Source organism: Alnus glutinosa, chromosome 9, assembly GCF_958979055.1.
Source record: "Alnus glutinosa chromosome 9, dhAlnGlut1.1, whole genome shotgun sequence".
Taxonomy (NCBI): Eukaryota; Viridiplantae; Streptophyta; class Magnoliopsida; order Fagales; family Betulaceae; genus Alnus; species Alnus glutinosa.
In genome coordinates, this window is record NC_084894.1 from 22,138,062 (window position 1) to 22,166,007 (window position 27,946).

General features: G+C 35.3%; 2 protein-coding genes across 4 annotated transcripts; one reads left to right on the forward strand and one right to left on the reverse strand.

Annotated features, from left to right (window-relative positions):
• Nucleotides 1-14,937: 14,937 nt before the first annotated feature.
• LOC133878545 (uncharacterized) lies at nucleotides 14,938-19,041 on the forward strand. 2 transcript variants are annotated; one of them, XM_062317105.1, is made up of 6 exons: nucleotides 14,938-15,115; nucleotides 15,386-15,515; nucleotides 17,202-18,284; nucleotides 18,375-18,440; nucleotides 18,524-18,722; nucleotides 18,809-19,041. In XM_062317105.1, the coding sequence occupies exons 2-6, from the start codon at nucleotides 15,513-15,515 to the stop codon at nucleotides 18,871-18,873; spliced, it is 1,416 nt and encodes a 471-aa protein (XP_062173089.1). In that variant the 5' UTR covers nucleotides 14,938-15,115; nucleotides 15,386-15,512; the 3' UTR covers nucleotides 18,874-19,041. The 2 variants fall into 2 exon arrangements, with proteins under 2 accessions (XP_062173089.1, XP_062173090.1); XM_062317106.1 differs by having other exon boundaries at nucleotides 17,211-18,284.
• A 1,203-nt stretch (nucleotides 19,042-20,244) lies between these two features.
• Nucleotides 20,245-27,061, reverse strand: LOC133878122 (ras-related protein RABE1c). Of its 2 annotated transcripts, none has more exons than XM_062316627.1 (9): nucleotides 26,915-27,061; nucleotides 26,516-26,649; nucleotides 23,297-23,369; nucleotides 23,100-23,200; nucleotides 21,807-21,872; nucleotides 21,120-21,217; nucleotides 20,845-20,907; nucleotides 20,673-20,765; nucleotides 20,245-20,576 (listed from the first exon to the last, which is right to left on the reverse strand). In XM_062316627.1, the coding sequence occupies exons 2-9, from the start codon at nucleotides 26,586-26,588 to the stop codon at nucleotides 20,493-20,495; spliced, it is 651 nt and encodes a 216-aa protein (XP_062172611.1). In that variant the 5' UTR covers nucleotides 26,589-26,649; nucleotides 26,915-27,061; the 3' UTR covers nucleotides 20,245-20,492. The 2 variants fall into 2 exon arrangements, with proteins under 2 accessions (XP_062172611.1, XP_062172610.1); XM_062316626.1 differs by lacking the exon at nucleotides 26,915-27,061 and adding an exon at nucleotides 26,752-26,908.
• Nucleotides 27,062-27,946: the final 885 nt, after the last annotated feature.

Sequence of the window (27,946 nt, forward strand, 5' to 3'; positions counted from 1 at the left end):
GTGTGTAGAAGCTCATCAGAGTTCGAGAAGATCCCAATGTTCCAGTGCATCTGTCCGGATGACGTGGTTATACCATTCGGACGCCATTCAAGGTTTGACAAGCATTAAAGTTTCTGCCTCAAGACACAGTTATGGGAAGACGGCTGCTACCGTCTGGACGATATGTGATCCCGTCCGGACGATGTTTTCTATAAGGCAAGATGTGCACCAGTTCAACCGTCCGGACATCAGTCTTTAGGGTCCAGACGCTTCAAGCCTTATTATGGTAATTACGTGCAGCCGAGATGCTGTAAACAGGGATTCCACTATTCAGAGTAAAGTCAGAAGAAATTCAAGTTCCCTGTCAGTCGTCCGGACGATCGTGCCATCCCGTCCGGACGCCTACTGTTCTTGCTTATTCCGTCAAGACGATGTGCCATCCCGTCCAGACACAGTCAGTCAAGCATCATTTTTCCGGACGATGTGATTCTTCTATCCGGACACCTACACTGTATCGAGAAGTTTCTGTGCCAGCTTGCTTCCGTTCGGACGTTTCAGCAGCACGTCCGGACGCCTATCAATTCTCGAACGGTTCACTGATTCTTTCCAAGTTCCAAGAAAGGGAAGATCAATCAACCGTCCGAACGATGTGGTATACCGTCCGGACGTGTATCTCCGTAAGGCAAGAATCGTAGTTCAAAATGAACCCTCCGGACATCTGACAGCTGTGGTCCGGACGCTGGTGCATCGTATATGGTAACTGACGATTCGACTTCAACCGTCCGGACGTCTCTCCCTTATGGTCCGGACGCACACGCATCATATATGGAAATTGCGTGTTGAAGTTTAGACGTCCGGACGCTCCTGCCCCTTGGTCCGGACGTGCGAAGCCTGTTATGGAAATTACTTGCAGCGGACGTGCGTCCGTCTGGACGATCGAGCCATCCCGTCCAGACGATGTTTAGGAAAGATTTCTCCGCGGAATTTTCGAAAAACCCTGTCGCACAGTTGTCCGTCCGAACGGTCATGGTCCACCTTCCGAACGGCTCACAGGCTTATTTTGCCTGACACTCGTTCTGACCCCCAGACTATAAATAGGGGTCCTTTGGCACTTAGAGCTGCAAGAATTCGAAGTGAATTCCTCTAGAGCTCAGAGAAGTTAAAAATTCCTCTGAAGCCATTCACAGAATTTGGTAGTGAATTCTCTACAGCTTAGAGAAGTGATATTTCCTCTAAAGCCTTGCCAAGGGTGTGAATTCCATTAGAGCTCAGAGAAGTCATCAATCCCTCTGAAGCCGTTTTACAAGTGTGATGTACTGTAAACCGAAGTCTATCTTAGAGGTCGGCTCTAAGGTAAGGAGTTCCATTGAAGACCCCTTCAGGTAGGTGAACCTGGTTGGGAAGCGTTCGTGTTGGGTTATACGTCAGAGATCAAGGTACGACCACTGCATCGGTACATGTGAGTGTTACTGTCTTGTATCTAGCTATGTCTTCTGAATAGTGGAATTCCTGGGTTTGGATGCCCCAAAGTGGTTTTTCTCTTAACTGAGTTTCCATTTCGTCAACAAAAACCTCTGTGTCATTTACTTTCCGTTGTACTTTAATTTTTGTTGACACTTATGCACACACTTTACTTTTAGAAGTCATTTCAATTTTTCATAATCATCAAATAATATGATCATCATTATTTGATCTTGACTCGTGTTAGAGTTCAATAAGGAGAGTTATATCTTTCAGTTTAAGATTGAACTAGATTCTTAATAGATCGAGTCCTAGTCTAAAATTAATAGAGTCCATCTTACACCTCAAAGATGCAAAAAAGAGCATATCGGCTTCTCCCCAAATTGCAGCATCATCCAGTTTCATAGTGGAATTCTAACCACCCCCTCGATCCATCTCTCGTCCACCAACCCCAAATTAATAATAATTAATCAATCTTTGCAACGAAATTATAAGACAACATCAAAATAACAAAAGAAAATGATATAGATAAGAAGGGTTCGATTCATTCAGGGTAAAATAGCTTTTAGAAAATGTTTTTGGTATTTTTTGGTATTTGGTAGGACAAAAAATAACAGTCAAATCAAAAATATTTTTGAGTTGACAAAAAAAAAAAGAGACCTTCTTTAATTTTAGAAAATGATTTCCATTTTTAAATTCTTAAATCATTTTTCTAGTTTGAGTTTATTCTCCTCAAACTTCCGGACTACCGCTGGACTACCCTCGAACCACCGACGAACCTCCACCAGGCCACTGTCGGATCACTGCCGAAATTCAAATTATTGGTTAACTTTTTTTAATTTTTTATATTTTTTTTTTATGTTGTGAATAAAAATTTATTTCTATAAGTTTATATGATTAAATGAAAATATAAAAAATATTTTTGATTTTCTGTACGTGCCAAACATCGAAAGTATTTTTAGTGGAAAATGTTTCTCTGAAAATATTTTTCTGACAGAAATATTTTTACACCGAAAAAATGGAGCCTAAGATTTTTAATGATACTCAAATGTGTAATACAACAATTTCCAATTAAGAGAAAATGAAAAAAAGAATTAGAAAAAATATGAGATAAGCAAAAAAAGAAAAAAAATAAAAAATAAAAAAGAAAGAAAGTATAGATCTTAATAAAAAATCAAATCCTATTTTTACAAATATTTATGATCAAAATATTGATACAAAATTAAGAAATCTACTAATAGAAAGAAGTTCAAATAGAAATAATGATCTAAATTTTCATAAAGACAAAAATAATACACATTTACCTATGGAAAAATGCTAGATCTATAATTCTTTTATGACTTATTGGAACGTGTAAGCATGTGATTAGAATGAATTAAAAAACTTTTTAGTGACCGTCGTAGCTTAAATCACATGCCGACACATATCAACAAGTTGTAAAAAAGTTGTAAATGTATAATTACTATATTTGAAAATTACTAATCGAACAAAAACATGATAGAAATAGTTTTGCAAATAGAAAACTAATACTCCAATTGAAATATTAAGCTATATGAAAAAAATAATAATTAGATTTCAAATACTTGCATTGCTTATATAATATTATTGACAATATTCATATCAATTTTTTTTTTTTTTTTACATGTTCACACAAGAGGGGAAAGGAGGAATTCGAACTAATAACATCCGCTTCATAAGACATGGTCCCCAGCCGATTGAGCTATCCCAGTTGCTTACGTAGAAATAAATTTTGTAAAATTAATATTTATAAAAACTCATTTACCATCAACTATGTCACAAGAAAAAGTGAATTAATTAATATATCATTAATATATTGAATACAATATATTACAATAATAGGAAAATTACAATTTAGCTTCCAAAACTGCCAGTCGTTTTGTAAGTAGCTCTACAAACTGCCAACGCTTAGACTCTGGCTCTCCAAATTACCAAAAAGTTTTGAAAATGTCCATACTGTCGAAATATGCCTATAATACCCATGTCACGTGTCATTTTTCAATTTAAAAATAAAAAACAAAAACAAAAACTTAAAATTTATTTTTAAAAAGAAAATGGGTTTTTGAAAGGTGGCTACCACTTGGGGAGGGGGGTGGCCTGCAAGCCACCGCCAGAGGTGGCTGCGCACCACTCCCCGACCCCCGAGGTAGCTTTCAAGCCACCCATAGATCCATTTCGAGGTGGCCAGAAAACCACTCCCAGGCCTTGTTGGCACCACCCCTTGACGCCTGGGGGTGCATGGCTCACATGCCACCCTCTCCCCAAGGGAGGTAGCAACCATTCTCCAAACACAATTTTTTTTTATTTTTTATTTTTTTAAAAAAAAAGGAATAAAAAAATTTAATTTTAGGCATATTTCGACAAAATGAGCATTTGTAAAACTTTTTGGTAATTTGGGGACTAGGGTCTAAGCCTTAGCAGTTTATGAAGCTACTTGTAAAATGACGAACAATTTGGGAGGCTAAATTATAATTTTTTCTAAAATAATTTCAATACAAAAATTTGATTTGTATTTTTTTACCTTTAAAAAGAGAAGAATGAATTTTAAATAATTTTTTAATACTTATATTTTAAATAATTTGTGCTTCTCTCTCATTTGTGAAAAAAGAAGTGACAAGCAACAAATTCCCAAAAAAAAGTGACAACACTCACACCTCACGTCAAGCACGCGCGCTCACAACTCACAATTCACAAAGTCTTTTTGTTTTTTTCTCAAAGCATGACTCACAACTCACAACGAAAATTTTGACTTTTAGTGAACATTTGACGAAAAGTGTTGCGGAAAATTTAGCTTTCACAACTCACAATTCACGAAGTCTTGCGGAAGACTGCTTATATTCTGTACAGAAACAGAAGTAAATTTTCATACTTAATTTGAAAGTGTTCTGGGGATTAAATCGATGAGTTATACAGAGCATTACGACGATAATATCAAAATATTTTATATGTAACGGAGTTGGTTGAAGTTTCAAACTAGCGTTTACATGCTATTAGAGAATATGAATGAAACTCTTATTTGAAGAAGTTTATGTTTCTTGTGCAAAAAAATATTGTTGTTCTCGATATGGATGATCATATGTACCTATTGAGACAAAAGTTACATATATTCAACAGACAAAAGTTATAAGATGATAAATTATTCGGGCTATTTCTCTATAAATAGATTCTTGTATACAATCAAATAATCAAGGAAATATATAACCAAAGAAAATGCTTTGACCTGTGGATGTAGGTTATAGGCCAAACTACCTAAAATCTATATATATTTCCTCACTTTCCTTTACCTCTCTTTAAATTATTATGTGTTCTTACATGGTATAAGAGCTTTGTGTTATTACAGTACCAACCTCAATCACGACGAAAAGCTTAAAGCATGAAAAAGTTACATCATTATCGTGTATAGCTTTATTATATTGTTATAGACATGCAACTCCAAAAACTTAACTGTCAATTTAATTAGGCGAATTCCGAATTATTATTGTGTTGCGTGCTTGAGTCCACATGACTGTTTGGTGCGTTTAACAATGAGAAATTACTTCATCTTGCTTAGTTTTATCATAATGATTTTTCAGCAGTTCAATATATCACCTTGCACAACCAATTTGAAACATATATCATTGACCTGCGTTTTAGTAATGAATTATGTTATAAGATAGATGAGCACGAGTTATCACCAGAGTGGTTGGAGTCTTCTACGTTACTTTACTTTGTTGGTTGAGTCCTTGTCATCATCATTAGTCGATTGTTATCTTATCTTTAGTTTGAATTGTTTAAGTGTTTGAGTCTATCACTGAGTTTTTTTTTCCCCCTAAATTATAACTGTGAGTTGATCGCTATGTTTTAATTTTATCATCTTATTTGGAGTTTATTGTTAATTAGTTGGGTAGATGCTTATCATCACTTGGTTGAATTGAAGTAGGAATTGTACCGTGTTGTGGTTCAATCCTCCAAAGTAATGTTTTTTATTTAAAGAGAAGAAGACGTGAATAATAATAATCAAATGATATGATCATCATTATTTGGTCTTGACTCGTGCTAAAGTTTAATAAGTAGAGTTATATCTTCCGGTTTAAGATTGAGTCATGCAGATTCTTAATAGAGTCCATCTTAATCCTAATGAGTCAGTTAAATAGTTTAAGAGTTATATTTTGATTAATAGTTATCTTTGTAACCGATCAGTATTACTCCTCTATTTAAAAAGGATTATTAATGAATAAGATATATGTTGATTATTGTTATGTGAAATACAGTTTACTGTGTTTTTTGGGAGTTCCTAGCTCACTCGAAATAGCTATTAGAGGTCACGGTTCTTTCGAACGTGTCAATCTATTATTTTCCTGTGTATTGTATTAATTGGTTCGCATCATCAAAAGAATTAATCCAAACTTGGTGTTTGACAAAGAGCCCTGGGATCCTCTAATTTCCTACCATTAGTTTTCCCAAATTAGCAAAATAGGTAAGAACAAGAAGCAGGATTCTGCTCTTATTCATCCCGAAGGTCGAAAAAAGATATCGCGTGCCCATTATGAAGAAATCATGTAGTGATTTCAAAGTATGGAAACTCATCGAGAAAAACTGAATAAATTAACGTAAAGTGTGACAAAATAAATTGTAGGTAACATTTATATGTTTTAAAAAATAATTAAATTTTGCTAGATTATTTATTTATTGCATTAGTTATATATATTTTTTGTTCAACTTTAATTTTTCTTTTTCATAAAAATAAATTATTGATCTTCCTCTACAAAAATCATGGCTTCGTACACCCATAGGACACGATGTCTTTATGTGCCAAAAAGAAAGAGAAAGAAAAATAGTTTTATTTTTGTAAAAAATAAAAAGGAAAAACTTCACTTAATTCTCTGAATGGTTGCTGCTTTTACAATTACCTCCCTAAATTTTAAAAACTCTTAATTTAATATATTTGTCTTTTAATGTTTTTCAATTTCACCCATTCGTTATGATTTTTCGTTGATTAAATATTGTCAAAATTTTCAAAATACAATTTTTTTGGTAAGAAATATACACATTTTTAAAAAAAACATATATATAATTCAAAGATTCAGGTATAGGTATTTTTGTACATTTTATTAAATTTTATCCGACGCTTAAAACCTAAAAATAAAAGGAAGAGTATATATTTAGGTACCCAAAAATATAAATAAAGCAGGACTTCATAATTTCACGAGAATAAGTAAATCAAACTGAAATTCAATTAGCAAGTAGAAATTGATCTAACAATACCTCAAGGAAAGAGACGGAAACTGCCTTTACAGTTTAAAGTCAAGACAGCCGCAACTGCCACCCGGCCAAAGTAATTAACGAAATACAGTTGGACTTACATCTGTTTGGGTTGTGATTTAAAAATAATAATTTTAAAATATGTGATTTTAAAAAGTGATTTTTTAAAGCACAGTTAAATGTTTAATAAAATTACAGTTTGGCATTTTAAAATCGGGTTAGTCTATCAAATTCTGTGTTTTCAAAAAAGCATTCCCTTATTTACAATTTGAAAAAATAATTTTCTGTATTTTTAAATCGCTATTTTTTTAAAAAATAATTTTCAAACGATTTATTTTTTGTAATTTGGCTTAAAATCGCAATTTCAAACGCACCCTTAAACAACAAACCTAACATAGGGATAAAATTACGGTGTGACAAAGCATATCTAAACTATCTTGTTACCACATTAACTAAAGGACAGAGTTTTCCTGTAAATTAAGTTAGAGAAAGTTCTTCAAATTTGGTCTATAAAAATGTTGTGTCTTTTTGCATGTTAAAATGAGATTTTTTTTTTAAAAAAAAAAAAAAATTTGAAATGGAAATGTTGGAAGAGCAAATACATTTTTAATAATAAAAAAAAAAAAATTAAAAATTAAAATTCCAACTTTGTCCCTACAATAATAATAATAAAAAAAAAAACATATTTCTCACATGCAAATTGATACATGCATGGCATTTTTATAGACTAGACCAACCTAGTTTGGCAAAGAAAACTTTGTCCTTTATTAAAAGCTATTAAGGAAATAAATACTATAATAAATTACAAAAAGAGTACTAAAACAATTAGACTTGGTTTGATCTCCAGCACCTAGCCTCCACTTTGCTTTTGCCATTCATGTGAAAAGCTTGAAAGATTAAGAACTGGGGTCGGGTGGATTCTTCACGCTCCACATTGTGAATCTAAACCAATGAAAAATATGCGTTAGCAAAACGTTCTAAGCAAGGACGGAAGTAGAAATTTAACATATATAGATTATAGCAGGTTGTATTAAACTTTTTGTGGGGGCCAAAGTAAAAAATAATCAAATAATAAAACCTAAAATATTTTAATTTTTAACAAATGCTTGATGAAGAAGGGAATTTGTCTCGCCTTCTTCTTCTAGTTCTAGCTAGCTGGTTGCTGCTGCATAAGGAAAACGTTGAGAATGCATAGTTTTTGAGGAGGATTTCTACTTAATTTGTTTGATGGAGATTTAGGGATAACACATGCACATGAATATATAAGCAGATCGAATACTCAAAAAGCATTGGAAAAAGAACCAACATATATAAGTCGATCTAGGTTTACAGTTAGTACGTAGAACACTGATATGATCTTATATATAGTGTGAAACCCTAATGCCAGAAAACCCTAGAACACCGCACCTTATTACTTGATTCATCACTAAAAAAGAAGAAAAAGAGATCATTAAGACTTACGTGATTTTACTCATTATATTATTGGATGACTGAAGAATGAGCCGGGCTGAAAATTCATGCGTTCTTGATCATCCCCTTCGTCAGTTGAACTGCCTTTCTCGTCAATGGGATGAGGGTCCCAATGCCACGGCGAAAGGAACGAGTGATCAACTTTCAAGAAAGATGTCAGTCGCGAGTAATCCACGGTGGATATTTCAAGCGTCGCGATCGGCGGGTAATAAGTACTCCATATATAATTTGGAAATTCGTTGTAGAGATAAAAACACGGTTTATATTGCCACAGATAAGCTAATTCATCCGAAAGGGATGTTGGAGATTCGTCGACACGTTGCCACAGATAAGCTAATTCATCCGAAAGGAATGTTGGAGATTCGTCGGCACGTTCGTCTTCTTCCTCAGGCGGCGATTGGTCACATTGCCGCAGATAAGCTAATTCATCCAAAAGGGATGTTGGAGATTCGTCGGCACGTTCGTCTTCTTCCTCAGGCGGCGATTGGTCACATTGCCACAGATAAGCTAATTCAACCAAAAGGGATGTTGGAGATTCGTCGACACGTTGCCACAGATAAGCTAATTCATCCGAAAGGGATGTTGGAGATTCGTCGGCACGTTCGTCTTCTTCCTCAGGCGGCGATTGGTCACATCGCGGTTGGAAGGGTGTTGGAGATTCGTCGGCACGTTCGTCTTCTTCCTCAGGCGGCGATTGGTCACATCGCGGTTGGAGGGGTGTTGGAGATTCGTCGGCACGGTCGTCTTCTTCCTCAGGCGGCGATTGGTCACATTGCCACAGATAAGCTAATTCAACCAAAAGGGATGTTGGAGATTCGTCGACACGTTGCCACAGATAAGCTAATTCATCCGAAAGGGATGTTGGAGATTCGTCGGCACGTTCGTCTTCTTCCTCAGGCGGCGATTGGTCACATCGCGGTTGGAGGGGTGTTGGAGATTCGTCGGCACGTTCGTCTTCTTCCTCAGGCGGCGATGGGTCATATCGCGGTTGGAGGGGTGTTGGAGATTCGTCAGCACGTTCGTCTTCTTCCTCAGGCGGCGACTGGTCATATCGCGGTTGGAGGGCTGTTGGAGATTCGTCGGCACGTTCGTCTTCTTCCTCAGGCGGCGATTGGTCACATCGCGGTTGGTCGTCGTCTTCGAGCAGCTCGCGAATCATTTTTTCGACCATTAATGTAACGTACAAGCTTTCTGCACTTTCGTCTTCTTCCTCATGAGGCGTCGATTGGTCGTCTTCTTCGAACAGCTCGTGAAACACTAATGTAGTGTAGTAGCGGCCTGCAGGTTCAGCAAGATCGATATCAAACTGCTTTTCTGACATGACTGAGAAGTGTAGAATTCTGTCGATACCAACCCGTACGTACGTATAGTTTTTATAGTGTACGTACTGTAGATCGTTTCCAATTAGTAAGTACAATTAATCTTTGCTTAATTACTGGGCTTCCCTTTATACAACTAGGATTAGTATTGGATTACAGGTTAATTTCTGACTAGGTGCTGTAAAATAAAAAAAAAAAAAAAAAATTTAATTTCAAGGTTTAGAAAGAGAGATAAAGTATAATTATATATATAAATAAGGACCATTATCTAATAAAGCCAAATCTTCTTATTACTAGGACTCGGATTGGGAGATGGAGTTTTAGTTGGGAGTAGATTAATTAATGAAGTAGGATGGGATCGGATTAGGATTTCAACAAAAGTTTGACTTTGAAGAGACTGCATTCGTTTAATCCTTCCTTTATTTAATATGAACCATGCAACAGAACATGAAAGCTTACGTTACGTAAGTAATGATGGTTAATCCTTCTTTTTATTTTTATTTTTATTTTTATTATTATTATTATTTTGTTTTTAGTGGGACAAGCCATCTGGCTCCGCCCTCATGTACACTGGGTGAATATAAACTGTACGCCCGCATCTGCTATCCGTAACTATCCACTATTTACAAATGCAGATAGTGGATCTGCAAAATCTTTATATACATACTATATATTTTATATATTGATTATAAATATTATATTTAATAAATTCACCAAAACGTCATTGTCTTGGTATTTAATACCAAAATGATGTCGTTTTACATTAAGTATAGGTTATGTTTACATTAATTTGGTTCGTTGAGTTGCTTTTTTGTATATATTATGCTTTCGCAAAAAGGCAAAAGTAATGTGAAATTAATATATTTTCAAAATATTATAGTTTAATTTTTTTTAAAAAAAAAAATGTCCAAAACATTAAAAATCAGGCTAATTTATTTTCACAATCGTTTAAAATAAGTTCTCATAGAGACACAAAGAATGCCTAAAAGACTAAAATAGCTAGACTCATTATCTAGTATGCAGATAGCGGATAATAATTGTAATAACCACGCTGATACGATTAGTAAAAACATACATGGTACAGGTACGAATATTTAAAAATTATATTCGTATTTTTTAAATGCGGTTACGAATATTATAAATAACTGCATATACGTCTGCTACTGCATGTATACTCCATCACTAGCTCTAAAGTTCAAAACATCTTTTTTCTTTTGGAAAATTCATTGGGCGTACAAGATTCACAATGGAATTAGGTAGCTAGGTCTCCTTTCCCCTCCAGCCCTTCTTTTTCTCTAATACAAGTGAAATTTGTTGAGACGAGACTTTATTAGTTAAGCCAACTGACACCTAATGTGATAAAAACTCATAATAGAGACTAATAAATATTTCTCCAACATGTATACTAATTTCATAAGTTCAGAAAATATTCCCATGTTCATTGGTAGCCGTCACAATTGTTTTATGAATAGATGTTACAATTTTTATTTATTTAATTTTTTTTTCATTCCATCATGGAAAAGGGTTACAACGAAAATGAGTAGTTTCTTCAAAAACAAGACCCAAACGAAAAAGGCAATACAAATAAGAGAATTAACAGTAAGCAATATTATGGATCTAAAAAGGATCTAGGCCTCTCTAAGAGCTGCACTAGGCGGATTACAAAGGCAAAATGGCTCGGTTCGAATCCTTAAGCGATAAAGGCAACAACCATCATTAAGCGATTATTGCAAGGAAAATATTTTGTAGATCCAACATCAAAGAACCTAAACAAACAAACAAAGCAGCAAAAAACAAAGAAAGCTGTGGAAAAAACAGTAGACAAAACTCGGAATAGAACACTGGCAAAAGGCAAGGCAGAGGAATTAAGGTGGTGATGACCGGCGTGTGTAAGCCACTCAACAGCACGAAAGACCACTAGCACATTGAACACCCCGTTTGCACATAAATGAAAATTAGCAAATCATACACGAATAAAGATTTTTTGTAATTGCTAGCTATTTGAATAGACACAATTCGAGTTGTCCGGTGTCCACACAAAAAAGGAGTTACGGGACTTATTTGCCTCAAGCAACACAAAGTTTGGGGTCACCTAACCTGGCAATAGGCCCTACAATTTTAACAATTAACCAATTATAAGGAATCTCAATCCAATGTAGACTTCCCAAATGACGGACATCCGAAGTAGTGAATCATGGATCCAACTTAGGTCATGTAGAAATAACAACATGACATCATCATTTAGAAAAACGGATGGTCCAGATTTCATTACAGTATTTTTAAGCCAAACAACGTCGCGTAGAGCTAACGAAATTAATGTTTTGTGCAAATGTTTGCATTTGACGCCGTTTCTCAAAGACCAAATGCCACTTTCTTCCCTATCTTCACCTACAACATGCTGACAATGGGTCTGTTTGATAACTAGCTTCCTCTCTCGTCTCTTTATTTTAACTTCTCCAAAAAAAAAACAATAAAAAAAAAAAATTAACTTTAAAACATTTTTCACTTTTTATTTCACATCAATCATTTATTTTTATTACCTTTCAAATAAAAAAAAACTCACTACAAGCAATTTTGTTATTTTTTATTTTTATTTTCATATTTTCATACAAATTCTTTATACTTTGTATCCAATTAATCATTTCTTACTAAAAAAAAAAATCAACTGAACAATATTTACCAAACAGTCATCTAGAGAGAGAAACATAGAAAGCAGCTTTGTGTTTTTCTAGAGAGAGAAAGAGAAGAGATACACACTACAAAAAATTTGATTTTTAGCCACATACAGTTAGCCACGTGTATGAGGGTCATACGCGTTGCTAACTGCTGGCCACGTGCAGTTGGCCGCGTGGGTTCCGCGTGGTTGATCTGGATCACTAAATGTATTTTTTTTTTATTAAAAAATAGGAAAATTATATATTTTTTTGGCTACGTATTCTTAACACACGTCGCAATAATCAGTATTATTGCTTAAAAAAAAGAGAAGAAAAAAAAGAACAGATCAATCTGCTCTTTTCTTCTTCTTTTTTTTTTTTTTTTGTTTTTTTCCTTCCTAATATTGTATACGATATACGTATACGGCAACGACGCCGTTGAGATCCGCCCGATGTATCCGGCGACGATGCCGTCGAGATCCGCTCCGGATCTTCGTCCAACTCGTCGTCGATGATGCCGTCGAGATCCGGCGAGAAAACCCACGCCACCGATCGACGAAAATACCCACTTCAAAAATACCCAGTTGGCCAAGAATGAGCAAAAAACACCAACTACTCTGGCGACTAACAAAAAGGACCCAAAAGAAAGGTAACAAAAATACCAAAAATCACCATCAAAAGGACCCATAAACGACCGGCCTCTTCTCCATCATCGACGACTTTTCTTCTTCTCCGATCCCTACATCACCGAAACATCAAGGGATAAGAAAGAGAAATCCACACGAGAGAGAGAGAGAGAGAGAGAGAGAGAGAGAGAGAGAGAGAGAGAGAGAGAGAGAGAGAGAGAGAGAGAACTCACTGGATCTCCGGCGAGAGCCAACGTATCCGGCAAGTTTCTCCATAACCGACAACGAAAACGAGTTTCTCAGTCCAATTGAGGCCGGAACGCGCGGTGGCCGGTGGTGTTGTGACAGAGAGAGAGAGGGAGAGAAACTAGATTGGAAATGAGAGAGAGAAACAAGTTTCTCCGTCCAATATTTATCATTAATTTTTTAATTTTCTTTTTTTTCGAAATATGTGGCCAGGTGGTGCGCGGGAATTGTCCCACGCGGAGCACCTGGGCCAGTTTTGGCGACATGGCTCAAATGCCACATCGCCATTTGTAATTTTTTTACAATTTTTTCAATATATATATATATATATATATATATATATATATATATATATATATATATATATATATATAAATTAATGTTTAAAATAAAGCAAAATTTTATTTCTAGTGAAAAAAAATTAAAAAAAAAAATATTTTAGTCACGTGTAATTAATACATGTGGCGAACTCGCCACATGTATTAATTACACGTGACTAACTGCCATCTAGCTACGTGTATTTATTACACGTGACTAGTTGCATGTTTTTTTGTAGTGACATGACACTTTTAGAGACTATTGAAAAAAAAATTCATCCAACTCAATTTAGAAAAAAAATTATGTCATTGTTAATATTTCTATCACTAGGCTAATTTGGCAGTGTCCATAAGCTTTTGGATTAATCTTTATTTAAAAATAATAAATAAATAAATAAAATCAAGTGTGCAGTTGATGGGCACAGGCACATCAGCCGAGTGGTATGAGAGTTAGGAGGTAGAGATATGCTATTTGATGAGTAATTTTATAAGTCTCTTTTGTATCTATCTTTGTGTCCGATGTGGCTTTTAAAATCACTATTGAATTTTGATCAAATTGTGATTTTCAAAGCCACATCATTTTTTGAATGATACAATGAGAACTTTTAGCATTACTCATTTACTCTTAGGGTACATTTGGGATTGTTATTCCGTAGACAATAAATGCAATTTTAAACAAAATCGTAAAACATAAATCGTTTGGAACTACGTTTTAAAAAATTGCGATTTGAAAACGTAGAAAATCTGATTTTTCAAATCGCAAGTAAGATGATGGTTTTTTGAAAATGCAGAATTTTAAAGGCTAATTTGCGATTTTGAAGGCTAAACTGCGATTTTGCCAAACGCTTAACTGCGTTTTTAAAAATTATTTTTTTAAAATCGCACATTTTAAATTCGTTATTTTAAATCGCACTTTTTGAAATCGTAAACGTAAACGAACCCTTATTTGATATTCCCTTGTTATTCTCCTATTTTTTTTTGTCTGGGATGACGTTGTCAATCTACCTTAGAGTCAATCCTAATTTTTATTTTAAAAAAAAAAAAAAAAAAAAAAATCAATAATAAACTGACAATGTCACGTAAAAAAAAAAAAAAAAAAAAAAAAAAAAAAAAAAAAAAAAAAAAACCAAATACTATGTCCGTGAATCACCAATCCATGGGCGTAGCCCAAAGGGAGTGATCAATCCAAATTGTGTGAGGGTTACTTTTCCCCTTTTCTCTTTTGAATAATAATAATAAAATAAAATAAAATAATCCAAATTGTATGAGGGCAACGGGCATCAAGATGACAGGGCAGAAGACGTGGCTAAGCTTTGAAAAATCTGCAACGTGTCAAGACAGGGTTGGTTCAACAGGACATAAGTAGTTTTTCTTTTCTTTGACTGTTACAAGACATTACCTACCAGAACCTCGCCACGTGTTGAGAGCCTCAACCCCACCTAACGACCACCCGTTTCGGATTCCCTTACCCTTACTACGCCAGAAAGACGAAAAGTCACCTAAATGAAGTGCTCAATCTTATCAACGGTTGAGATGCATTGATAATTCCACACGTGTACGACTGCGATGAATGTAACCGTGAGTTATTATCACGCGGATTCATACAAATTTTATATTCCCCTCCGAGAAAAGATCGAGTGCTCCACAGACACAATATCCATCTTCCTCTCTGTGTGACCCATTTTTCTTCCCTGAAAATTCTCCGTCCGGTGCGGCTTCGCCTGAAAATTCGTAGCCTCCGACCGGCGATCACTGTCTGGTCAGTTTCCCGGTCATCTTTGAAGGTACCGATCGTCAAATTCTCTATTTCTAGGGTTATCGCATTTCTATTACTCGTACTTGTTGAGTGGAAGATTCACGTTGAATTTTTTGAATTGCATGCCTTTTTCCTTTTCTCCGTGAAAACTGGATTTTTGTCTCAGTTTCTGATTTTATTAAATGAATTATACGAGGTTTTTTATACAATGTTCGTTTTCGATTTTTTTAGTGTTATTTTTTTGGGCTTTGTGTGGTTGGGCCTGTCCGTGTACTAAAGGGGTGAGCGTCTTTTGCAGAGGATTGTTTGAATGAATTATGAAGGGTAGAGTCCGTTCAAACTTCGTTGAGAAGTAAAGAAGGTGTAGTGAAAGCGAAAGTGGAAGCACAAAGCATTCCTTTTCACTTGGAAGTAGACAAAGCAAAATGGTACCCTTCTTCATTCTTATGTTTGAACTTTTCCCAGTAGCTTTATTTCAAAAAAAAAAAAAAAAAAAACTTGGGTGGTCGGAAATGGTAAATTGTGGTTTGTTTGGGTTTCTTCATATGTTAATTTATATTTACTTGAACTTACATTATGGAATCCATTTTTGTTGAATCTCTATTTACGTGTGTTAAAGCTCACACATTCCTTGACAATTTGTGACTGTAGATATCATATATTATTGCTTGGGTTGAATGTTTTTCCAAGCTAAAATTTGTGTTCATGGTTGAAGTTAGAAAATTGATCGGAGACTCTTCTTTTGAAGGTTGTTTAAATTTTCTTGTGAAAATTGTCCATATGTTCTTGATTCTTTCTTATGTTGGAACTTTTCCCAGTTGCTCTCTTTTTCTTTTTTTAATTGGGTGGTTGGACATGGGCATGGCGAGATGTGGTTTGAATTGCTGTTTGGGTTTCTCATTACGTGTGTTAAAGATTATACATTTTGACAATTTTGTGAATACACACAAAATCGAATGCGCACATGTGCATGTGTGTACGTGTATATATATATATAAATTTGTGTGCATGTGTGCATGTGTGTATTATGAGTTTAATTTAGAAAATTGATGAGGGACTTTTCTTTTGAAGGTTGCTTAAATTTTTTAAATGAGTTCTGGTTAGAACTTGAAACAGCATTGCACAATATGTGGAATGCAATGGTTCATGGACAGTGAGAGGGTGGCCTTCTTGGAGTCTTTCATCCTTTCATTTTTGGTTGCTAGATTGTTATTACGTCTTTGTCTAGGCACTCTCTCAACTTTGATTATCTTCTTGTTACTATCCTAGTTTATTTTAGATTGCGAGTACTAAGGCTTCGGAAAATGGTTTGCTTGGAGGCTAAAAAATGTATTCATCTTTGATGTTTGGATCAGATTTTGGCAAGTCCAGAAAAGATGTAGGAACATATTTGTTAGGGAGGGAGAACTTATTTCAGTGTATATACAGGGTGAACTTTTTGAATTAAAGTATGGATTGCTCTGCCTCTGAACTTCAGTTTGCGCTAAGCTTTTGTTTTACTTGCGATTCTCTATATATATAATATCTTATCAAATAAAAATAAAATGTAATTGACAAGAGATATGCAAAGAAAAAGGCGTGCTTGTGCCGATACATTGCTCTTTCGCGGCCTTGGAGTACTGTATACAACGTGAAATGTTGGTGTATTATGAGAGGGCATTGCTTAGTGCTGGAGGTTATCACATATCTTCTTGTTTATCAGCTTATCTTTCTATAGAAGCAGATATTTGTCGTTGTTATGTAGTCATTATTCTTCAGGAAGAGATCAAGATGTAATTTTTGGGACTATTTTTCCAATTTGTTACTGAGAAAACATAAGGTGTTGGATGCATTTTTTTTTTTAATTAAAGACTAATGCAAATATCACCTTTAATTTCTTTTGTTGGAGTAAAAGTATTATGTGGTTTCTTTTTTTGTTGTCATTTACCTAAGATAATGAAAATATTAACATTTCTAATTTTAAGAAGGCAAGTATAACTATATTATAATCCTTTGGGAAAGGAAAATTATATATATATGAATAATGAAACTTTTGTAGATAAAGTGGATGCTTGAATTAAAGTATTAAATGCCTTTCTGTCAACAATTGTTGAATGATTGATTGATTCTGGCAGTCTTTCCAGAACAAGGGTTTTTGGATGGCGAAGGGTGCTGGACACATAAATGCAGGAGACTCAACATTTGATAATACTTCAAGAATTGAATCGAAGCGATCTCATCAGTGGTTTGTTGATTCTGGTGAAACAGAGCTGCTCCCTAACAAGAAGCAGGCAGTGCAAGTCTCCAACAGCAAATCTAGTTCAGGAGTGTCAAATGCAAATATTCCTTCTTGGGAGAATGCTTCCAGTTTTCATTCAATGCCAGGCCAGTTCATCAATCGCTTATTTGGATCTGAAACAGCAAGCTCTGTCAACTTTGTTGAAAGGAATATGTCTCCTGTTGGAACAGAGAATTTGAATGTGAGAAGAAAGGGTATGGATGACCAATTTGGAGAAGATGCATCCATTGGTTTGTCCATATCTCCTCATGCTATGGAAGATCCTGAAACGTGTGTCACCTATGGTGGAATAAGAAAAGTCAAAGTCAATCAAGTTAAGGATTATGACAATGGTATGCATATTCCAAAGGGACATAGTTCTACGGGGGAACTTATCAGTCACCTGTCTTCAGGACAAGCCTATAACAGAGAAAGTGATGCTGATTTTACATCAATAGGGCAGTCCTATAACCAGGATGACAGTGTTACTTTAATGGGCCACACCTACAACAGGGGAGATGCCAATGTCAGATCAACAGCTCCCACCTATGGCAGTGGAGATGGCAATTCAATATCAATGGGTGACACCTACAGTAAGGGGGAAGGTAATATAATTTCTTTTGGTGGGTTTCCTGATGAACAAGATATTATCCCTGTGGGCAGGCCTGTAAGCAGCGGCTACGATCTATTATACGATCTGTCTTCAGAACAAACATCAGAAACAGCCTGTGAGAAAGAGTTGGACGCATCGAATGCCATTGCAGTTCTTAGTGCCAGTCAGGTAGGTAAATCAAGACCTGAATATGTTTCCAAGAATAAGTCAGAGTTCAAAACATCCAGGAAAGAAGCTCCAAACAGCTTCCCCTCCAATGTTAGAAGCTTGATATCTACCGGTATGCTTGATGGGGTTCCTGTAAAGTATGTTTCCTTGGCACGGGAGGTAAATTCCAGATTTTTCTTGTACGTTTTTTCAGACTTCAGTTGCCATTGCACTTGAATGACTAGTAATTATATTTCTGCATTTAACAAGGAGCTTCGTGGAATTATAAAAGGTTCTGGCTATCTTTGTGGGTGTCAGTCATGTAATTATTCCAAGGTAAGTCATCAATGGATTCTAACTTTGTGCAGTAAAATATCATCAATAGAGCTAACTGATGAATCTTATCTTTTCTGTTCAAGGCGCTGAATGCTTATGAATTTGAGCGCCATGCCGGTTGTAAAACGAAACACCCGAACAATCACATATATTTTGAGAATGGAAAGACTATCTATCAGATTGTACAAGAATTAAGAAGCACGCCCGAGAGTTTATTGTTCGATGCAATTCAAACTGTTTTTGGTGCACCAATTAATCAGAAATCCTTTCGCGTTTGGAAAGGTAACAAAAATTGTTCATTTCTTTTTTCCCCTACCTAATTTCTTTTAGTTTTGATTCTCTTTTGTTTGTTTTTTTTTTTGTGGCAGAATCATTTCAAGCGGCAACTCGGGAGCTTCAGCGTATATATGGAAAGGAAGAACTGAATCTTTAGGAGTATTCTAGGTGAGCCTTAATCAAATTGTAAGATAGCGTCAACTCTATTATGTACACAGAAACAAGTACTAGTGTTTTGTAAATTATGTATTTGTGTGTATCTTGTTGTACGGAAGAACGGATAGTTTTTGTTATTATTAGGTAATTACATGTGTAAACTTTGAAATTGTGCTCTCATCCATTGAGACGAGCTTCTTCCCAATGGTAGTGTTATTATGTTGTGGAAAACTGTTTTCAGTTGTGCAGATGGCCGGTAAACCTCTTCAGTAGTAAAATTTCCAGCACATCATGTTTAGTTTCGTTAGAGGAAGGTTAATTGCTTGCTTCGCTTTTTCTTTTTCTTTTTCTTTTTTTTTTTTGACCTTTTTCTAGCTTTATGAGAAACACAGAATCGGTCTTAATCTCATGTTAGTGATGAATTTGTATACACTTCCTTGACGCTACCTAATGGTGGATCATGTTTAGATGCTTCTATATCGACACGTTGAAAACTCCAACAAGGGTGTCTTTGGGGATGGAAGGTATTGAAAACTGAATATTTCCCGAGGGTGAGCTCTCACATGGAACTATTGGGGTGGCAGTCCGCCGAATTTGGACCCTCTCCATTTCAAATGAAGAAGATTTTCTTTCATTTAGGCCCCGTTTAGTAATCCCCTCCCCTTCCCCTCCCCTTCCCTTCTCTTACTTTTACCTTTTCCAAAAAACATCAAATTCAAAACATTCTTTTCTTTTTTACTTTTTATATCACATCAATAATTTTTTATTATTATTTAATTAAAAAAATTCACTACAATACAAATTTTTTCAAATTTAAAAGTGTAAAAGTGAAGGTGTAGTTAGTGTAAAAAGTGAAGGTGTAGTTATCTTTTTACATTCCATGAAAATGTAAAAAGACAATTATACTCTCACTGTTATACTAAACGAAGAGAAGTCTCTCCATTTCAAATGGAGAGAATCCTTGTCTGACCCATATAAGTAAATGATTCAAACTTCTTAATCCTATTCATCCCCTAATTTTGTGTTGAATTTACGAGTTGCGTAAAAAATTGGCCTTTAACTGCCGCACCAATTTATTTGGAATGATCTAAATTGGTTTAATAATGCTAGTCCTAAAATTAATATACAGTTTTATAACAACTTGTTAACACACATAACACGTAATTGGATTAACAACCTTTAATCGTGTTTGCAACAAGTTATTACGGACGTCTTTTGCAGACTCAAGTTTCAAGAAAGGAAGTCGATTTTCACGGGGCAAATTTACTGATCTAAAAAGCCACCACTTTTGAAGAGGCAAATTTACTCTTTTTCTACATTACAAACTACATTTACTTTAATAAACTGAAAGAAAGAAAGAAAGAAAGAAGGGGGCGAGAAAACAAATAAATCTATTGTTTGCCACAAGATACACATCCAATGTTGGCCATATAAATAAATAATAAAAAAAAAAAAAGGGGACTCAAATAATAAAGAAACTACCTTTCACACGCTAAACAAGTTTGAAAAGAATGAGTCAGAAAAATTACAAGCACCAATCACATTGTTATCACCATTAGTTTTTGTTTTCCTTTTTCCCTTTTCCAGAAAAGTGTCGCCTCCATTATTATTAGTGTGTTCTTAAGAGCCACAGCAAGCCGACTTTTGGGTAGCTTGGCCAGCTCCAGCTCCTTGATCTGCTTGATTGATCCTGATGGTTGTAGGCTGCAATGACAGAAAAATAGTAACATTTTCAAACACCGCCTCCTACTCTTTCTTAATTCTTGTTCAAGAAGATAATTAAGTCAGGAATTTATTTACCTCGGCCCTCGAGTCGGTGTCTGCAAGTCTTTGCTTTATATCCCTTGCTATCGAAAAGAAAACTTGCTCCACATTTAGATTTGTCTTTGCACTCTGCAATGGAGATTATATTTCAGTACCTACTATACTGATTAGCCTGTGCTTCTATAATCACTATTAAGCATTTACTTACAGTTTCAAAGAATTTGATACCATACTCATCAGCAAGTGCTTGGCCCTTGGAGGTAGGCACAGCCTAACAAAAACACGATATTTTATAAAATAAATAAATAAAAACGCATGATTAGGAAAGGTGCAAACACTGATCTACGAGAAAGCCCCAAAAAAGGCACAATAAAGGAACTGGAAGAATAATTAATTCCAGACATTAATCAAAGTAAGTTTTCTCTTTTCAGCCTATAGCAAAATAGGTTTCATGCAATAGGAATCATACATAAAGTAACATACCCTCTTGCTTTCATCCATGTCAGCCTTGTTGCCAACCAGTATCTTGTTAACATTATCTGAAGCATGCTGTTCAATGTTGCGAATCCAATTTCTAATGTCTGAAAAAAGTGCGAAGCCAGATCTATGAGAAAGCAGTAGAAATCCATAAATGAAGTTATGTCAAATCAGTGTAGATTCTCAACCATCCACCTCAGTGGGACTAGATAACGTACATGGAAAAGGCATCTCCAATAATCCAAATCTTTAACCAACGTGTGTGTGTGTGTGGGTGGGTGTGGTGGGTGTGTGTGTGTGTGTGTGTGAGAGAGAGAGAGAGAGAGAGAGAGAGTGGCAAATGATGTAGAAGAAGTTGCACCGTAATTTTAAGCGTGGCTAGGATTTTGGTCCGCCTTTCAAGAGTTAGGAAGTCAATTAGTAAGTTGACTCATTTTAAGATACTAGGATTTGGAAGGATAAAAATATATTTTTTTTTTCATTTTTTTTTTTATGAATAAAAAAAAAAATTAGGAAGGATAAATATGTTATGTTCTAGCAGAGCCTCATTATGCATTATTTAATAAAATAGAATTTGTTTCATTGTTTTGTCTTCTGGTGGATTTCAAGGTATTCAAGAAAGAAGACTTATTCTTCATCTCTTCCTCTTGCTTCTACTACGTCATTAAGAGAGATTGGGGAAAAAAAACATACTGTTGAAAGATGATTCATCAGTCACATCATAGACCAGCAAAATGCCCATTGCTCCACGATAGTAAGCTGGAAATGAAAAAGAATAATAATAAGAAAAAAAAAAACTAGGGAAATAATCTGAAAAGATAATCTAATATAAGTAATTTGCCGCAGTTCAAAACAAAGATTGAGAAAACAGCAATACAAGAATTCACCATCTCACCTCCTAGTGTAAAGGTCAAAACGTTCCTGTTTTAATGATATTTAAATTACCAACCTAGAGCATTGGATGATTCTAGAAATTAGATCTAACATACTTCAAGTTAATGGGTCCACTTGGTGGCGGCCACCGGAAACACTTGGAAGATTCCATGGAGCTAGATGGTAAAGATATAATTTGGCATTCTGAAAATTAAAATGCATAAAATGAGGGCATAACTCCGGCAATTTGTTTGGTACATCTCTTCAGAGCTGCGGACAAACCAAGAGACGATCTATCTGCCTGAGCTTGGGTTGGACAACAAGATGTTAGAGCTTGATAGCTTGAATTGAACACAGTATCAACTCGAGCTCAGTTGAGAAGCTTAAAATCAACTAATAGAGTAGTGGGACACTCTGGAAGTCATTCAATAATTTTATTCTATTATGATATTAACCACAGGAACAGACATGCCATGTGGTGGACCCCAAGTTTACTGCTGACATGTTACAGACAGCAACATCTCGTGTTTCTTTTATATATAAGACACGGATACCATTCTTTTGGTTACATTTAGTCATATATTAAAATGATGTATAAAAATTAATCGCATCACCAGACTCACTTTAGAAGATAATATTTAAGAGCAACTTTCTTTCACCTGTATACTGTTTCTTTCACAAGCTTGAGAGTTTTTGAACTTTGGGGGAGATTGCAAAAGTGATGGAAGGTCAGGAGGTAAAGTGATTTTCCCCCCCTTTTTTTCAAATTAACAAGCCTTTTGACTGGCTTGAGCTTGATTTCACAAACAAACAAAAACAAAAACAAAAAGCCAAGTGAAGCTTTCCCTGGAGCCAACACAGGATAATTGCAAGTCTCAGCTTATCTGCTCTTTGATCAAGGAACTGCAGTCTAACCATCCAAACAATTTTTTTCTTTTTTAAATGCCATTTGTCAAAACTGCAAGATACATAAGCTTTTCAAATCAACTGGTTTCAGCCTGGAAAATTTTCCAGGTGTATGATGGAAGCGTCAGACATCACCCACGGATCAACTTCCCTCATTAAGTGAAAAAAAGAAGGGGGAAAACGAAAAAAAGAAAAAGAAAAAGATACCAGTTGTGATTGTTCGGAACCGCTCCTGACCAGCTGTGTCCCAAATTTGTAGTTTGATCCGTTTTCCATCAAGCTCAATGGTTCTTATCTTAAAATCAATACTGCACCAAGAAGAATGACAGTGAGAATTGGTGAAAATTTTCAAGAACCCAACACTAAATACATCAGTTCAACTCCGATGTTCAAAGAATACACACCCAATGGTGGTGATAAAACTTGTGGTGAAGGAACCATCTGAGAAACGTAAAAGAAGGCAACTCTTACCAACACCTGCAAAAGTAAATAACAAGAATCATCAAACCCACTTGATCAAGTCTGACGTGCAAGCGTTACTAGTCCAATTATTTTAATGAGATTGATAATTTCATTGCACAAAATACATTTCCTAGTTATGGATAGGGTTATTGAAAATAAAATTTGCTGATATGCTCTCCAGAAGTACAGGAAAACAAATTGAGATATCCTCCAGAACTGAGTGTAGCCCAATTAGAATGTCAGTATAGCATCAAGCAAGTTGCCATACCAATGAACAAATCATAAGATCTCCCGCTTCAACTCAACTAGATAGCATAACCATCTCCATAAAAATGTAAAGTTTCTATATCCTAGAAGTTCACAAGTGTATTATGCTTCTTGCTAGTCATATTTGTATTATAATGATAAAAAAATGCTAACTAGTAACTACCCTCCTCAGAAGGGCAATGACCTAAGTAGCAAAGTTTTATTTTTACTATGCTTAATTAAAGAAAAAAGTTCTTAATATACACAAGAATAAAAGTTGAGAAATGCCATTTTGTATTCTCCCATCCAACTTTTTTTAAAATCAACAATTGGATCTGTAGGACTCACACAATAGTTGATTTTTAAAAAAAAAAAATGGATGGGAGAATACAAAATGGCAAGTCCCTAAAAGTTTCAAAGGAAAGTTATTTCAAAGGCAACAAGAACTCAGCAGTATAGCCCACCACTTGAGAATTCTTTCTCTGCTCGTAGTTAGATCACTACTTTAAAAGCACTTAATTTGCCTAAATATCATGAAGAAATTTGACTTCATGCCAAATCTTTCTATTGACTCTCTCTCACACACACAGCAGAGAAGAGAAAAGGACAAAAACAAAACCACCACGACCACCACCAACAACAACAAAATAGAGGCCTAAGGATATACCAAAGGCCAGAAGAAGACTTCAAAAATTCTTGTGACTGATCACAAGTAGGTGGGCAAGGCTTTGTCAATTTAAGTTCACATGAAGGGTACACAATAAATTTTTTTTGAAAAAAAAAAATGTTGAATCGGTACATTCCCATGAAGCCAAAGTAGCCACTGATTCCAAAATTTATGACTTGCATAACATTAAAGTTACCTAGCACCAGAACCAAAATAAGCCTCAGGGACCTCATATAAATATTTAATTAAAACGTGATACTCAATGTAATATAGGTCAACATAGGAACACCGCAGAGAGCTCCAAATAGCAACACTAGATCAACAGAATGTCGATTCCACTGCAATCTTTACATGCAACAGTCAGGAAACCAGCAAACACTTAGATGAATAAATAAACAAATAAATTTTAGTTTTGCAACCTTGATCCAATGATTAATCCATTAATTTTTTGATAAGTAATCCAATGATTAATCCATTAAAAATCAGATTCTAGCAACACAGGAGATAGAACTAATGAACAGAAACGTGAACAATATATTATATTGTGGTGATCAATATCATTTACAACTTCGGCTACTGAAGTGTTTTTTTTCATTTTTTCCTCTTAGTCAGGTCAGTTAGCCATCTTTGAATGAAATTGAGTCAAATTTCAATAACAAGTTAACTCATTTGAACCAAAAGAAAATCCAAGCCAAAGATAGGAATTATTACAGCCAATTTGTCCTAAAACTGAATCCTAAACAAACAAAAACAGTGACTGAAAAATTCAACATCAGAACAATATATATATATATATTTGGTTTTTTTTTTTTTTTTTTTTGGGGGGGGGGGGGGGGGGGAGGGGGTCCTAAATCTAGGTTTGTTGTCATTTTGGTCCCTGAAATTTGAATTTGATCCCTATATAATGAATTTGGTCGATGTATTCCCTGAATTTCGATTTGTTATCAATAATGACCTTTTATTATATATCCATTAATAGTAGGCGCTATTTAAAAAAAAAAAATCATTAAACAACATAGCATTTCATCCAAAAAAAAAATTAGACACATTAATTAAGAAAATAATAAAATAAGAATAGAAAGTTCCAAACTTAAATATCTCCCTCTCTATCTATCTACATCCTCAAGTCATAACTGTAAAAGACGAAGTGGAGAGAGAGAGAGAGAGAGAGAGAGAGAGAGAGAGAGAGAGAGAGAGAGAGAGAGAGAGAAAGAGATTAATTTTGAATTTTTATGTGTATTTTCTCCCCTTCTCCCTCCCCCTTGAAGTCAATTACTTATCAAAAAAGAATTGGGCAAATACGAGATCATTTTACAGATTTTTATTTTTATTTTCTTTCTTTGAGTGATCTATTGACGGACTTAGATTGATAGGTAACATTGACAACAAATCAAAACTTCAGGGACCAAATTGACCAAATTATGACTTAAGTGACAAGATGCAACAAACCTAAATTTGGAGGGACAAACATGCATTTTTTTTTTTTTATTGGTAAGTTACACATGAACCCAACACAAATATATTGCGATAGAAATACCTAAGAACCCTCAAAGAGGATGTTTGAAGCTTGGAACTGTTAAATAAACACACTTCTCATCTCACTTCTTACCCCCACTCAACAAGCAACTAATATATATATATATATATATAAAACATAGAAAGCAAGATTATACATAATAACAACATGGCAAAAAGCTACGGGTCATAATTTTGAAACTAAAACACTTGAGAAGTTAAGAAAAAAAAAAAACAAAACATAACTATGGAGAGTTGAAGCATTTTCAAAACTATAAATGATCATTTGGAGAGTTCAACTTCACATCAAAGTAATCCATCAAAACTTAGATACACAACCGCGCAGCTATTTCTCAAAATGAAACAAGGTTGAGAATCTAATGTAGCGATTCCTACAGATTAATTCACGGGATTCGTTTTCGAATTGATACTTCCAACCCCTAATAGCTCAGAAATCAGGTCAGAACACGTTTAACCCTCGAGCAAACTAGATCCACACAAATACTACACCACAATGCCTAGAGAGCCCAAACAAAACGAAAATTTTCAAATTCCAAAATCAACAAATCATATACGGAGCAAATCAGCCAAACCACAGGCAACCTACAATGCAGAAAAAAATTTCATATTTCCGAGCTCAGCAACCCTCCCTAGGTTCTAGACACATAATGATCCGCTTGGTTCTCGGGAAAATGAGAGAGAAAACAAAGGAAAAATGCTCTACGAAACGTACCGCTGTCGCCGATCAGTAGGAGCTTTATGAGGTAATCGTAATCGGCCCGAGCCCTTGCCGGTGGAGCAGCCATTGGAATATCAATTAAAAATGAAGTTTTATAAATCAAAACCCCCCACAATTACTTTACCTCTCTGCAAGAAAAGAACAAAAATTAAAATCGGAAAAAAATAAAAATAAAAATAAAAAACAATGAGAAAGAGAAAAATAAAAATAAAAATAGCAAGAACAAATACCAGATCGGAAAGTTAGAGAGCAAGAGAGAGTTTTAGAGAGATAAAGTGGGAGAGAGAGGTCTCCGAGAGGTCAGAAGTGAAACGGCATAGAGATTGAGAGAGAGAGAGAGAGAGAGAGAGAGGGAGAGAGACTGGTTTTGGTTGTGGCTTTAGTTATTTTTACCTTTCAAAGCTCCTCCTCCGACTAAGGTGGATGGATCGCTAATATGCGCACTCTTCCTCGCCTTTTCACCTTTTGCCGCGTGCGCTATCCCCTCCCCTGTGCACGTTAGCCCCGACCAATCACAGCCTTGGACAGTTTTCTCATTGTCGCAGGTGTCCTTTTCTGAATGGTAAGCGTAGATATAATACAGATGGTCATGAATGTAGGAGACTGAATCTGGGTGTATGAGCTGGCATCCTAATGATCACCAAACAAGATCCCTCTTTGTCAAAGCTTTAAGTTACAACTGTCATATGTGGGTATGGCTGCATGCTATCAGAGCCGCCCAAACCCACCAATATCATCACCGCCAAATGGCAATCGTTTCTTTATATATAGAGCACATTTTCAGTGTATAACTTGCATAGCCTAATATGTGTGTTAATCAATTATTACGTTTGAAACTCTGAATCCAAAGATTAAGATATGATCGTAGAGTTATAAATGCCAGTGGACCCACAGCATGGAGATATGATTTTTTTTTTTTTTTTTTTTTATATATTGATAACATGGAGATGAGATTGTTTGTGTTTTGGAAATGGAACCAATTTCAAAAGACTCTGACAACTTTGACCAGGTTGGCCACAGGTCATATTGAATATAAATTTTTATTTTTATTTTTCTGACAAAACTAGGACGTGGTCCGAGCTACCGAGTCAAAGATCAGAGTAATAGAGACTCTCAAAAAAACAATATTAGAGACATAAAGTGGAATTTCCTCCACTTATATTGAATCCAAAACATTAAACACAACTACTTTTATTAAAGTATGAGCGACAGAATTAGCCTCCTTTTCCATATGAAGAATAGTAGAGAAGCAAAGGAAGTTCAGTTTTGACTTAATCTCATCAGCGTAGTGCCCAATTCTGCTCAGAGAAGGGAAGTCCGACTTAATCCCATTCACTACATGCAAAGCATCTCCTTCTAGTATGATGTCAAGCAAACCTGAATCTTTATTGAGCATAACAGCGTATAAAGCAACACAGGCCTCTG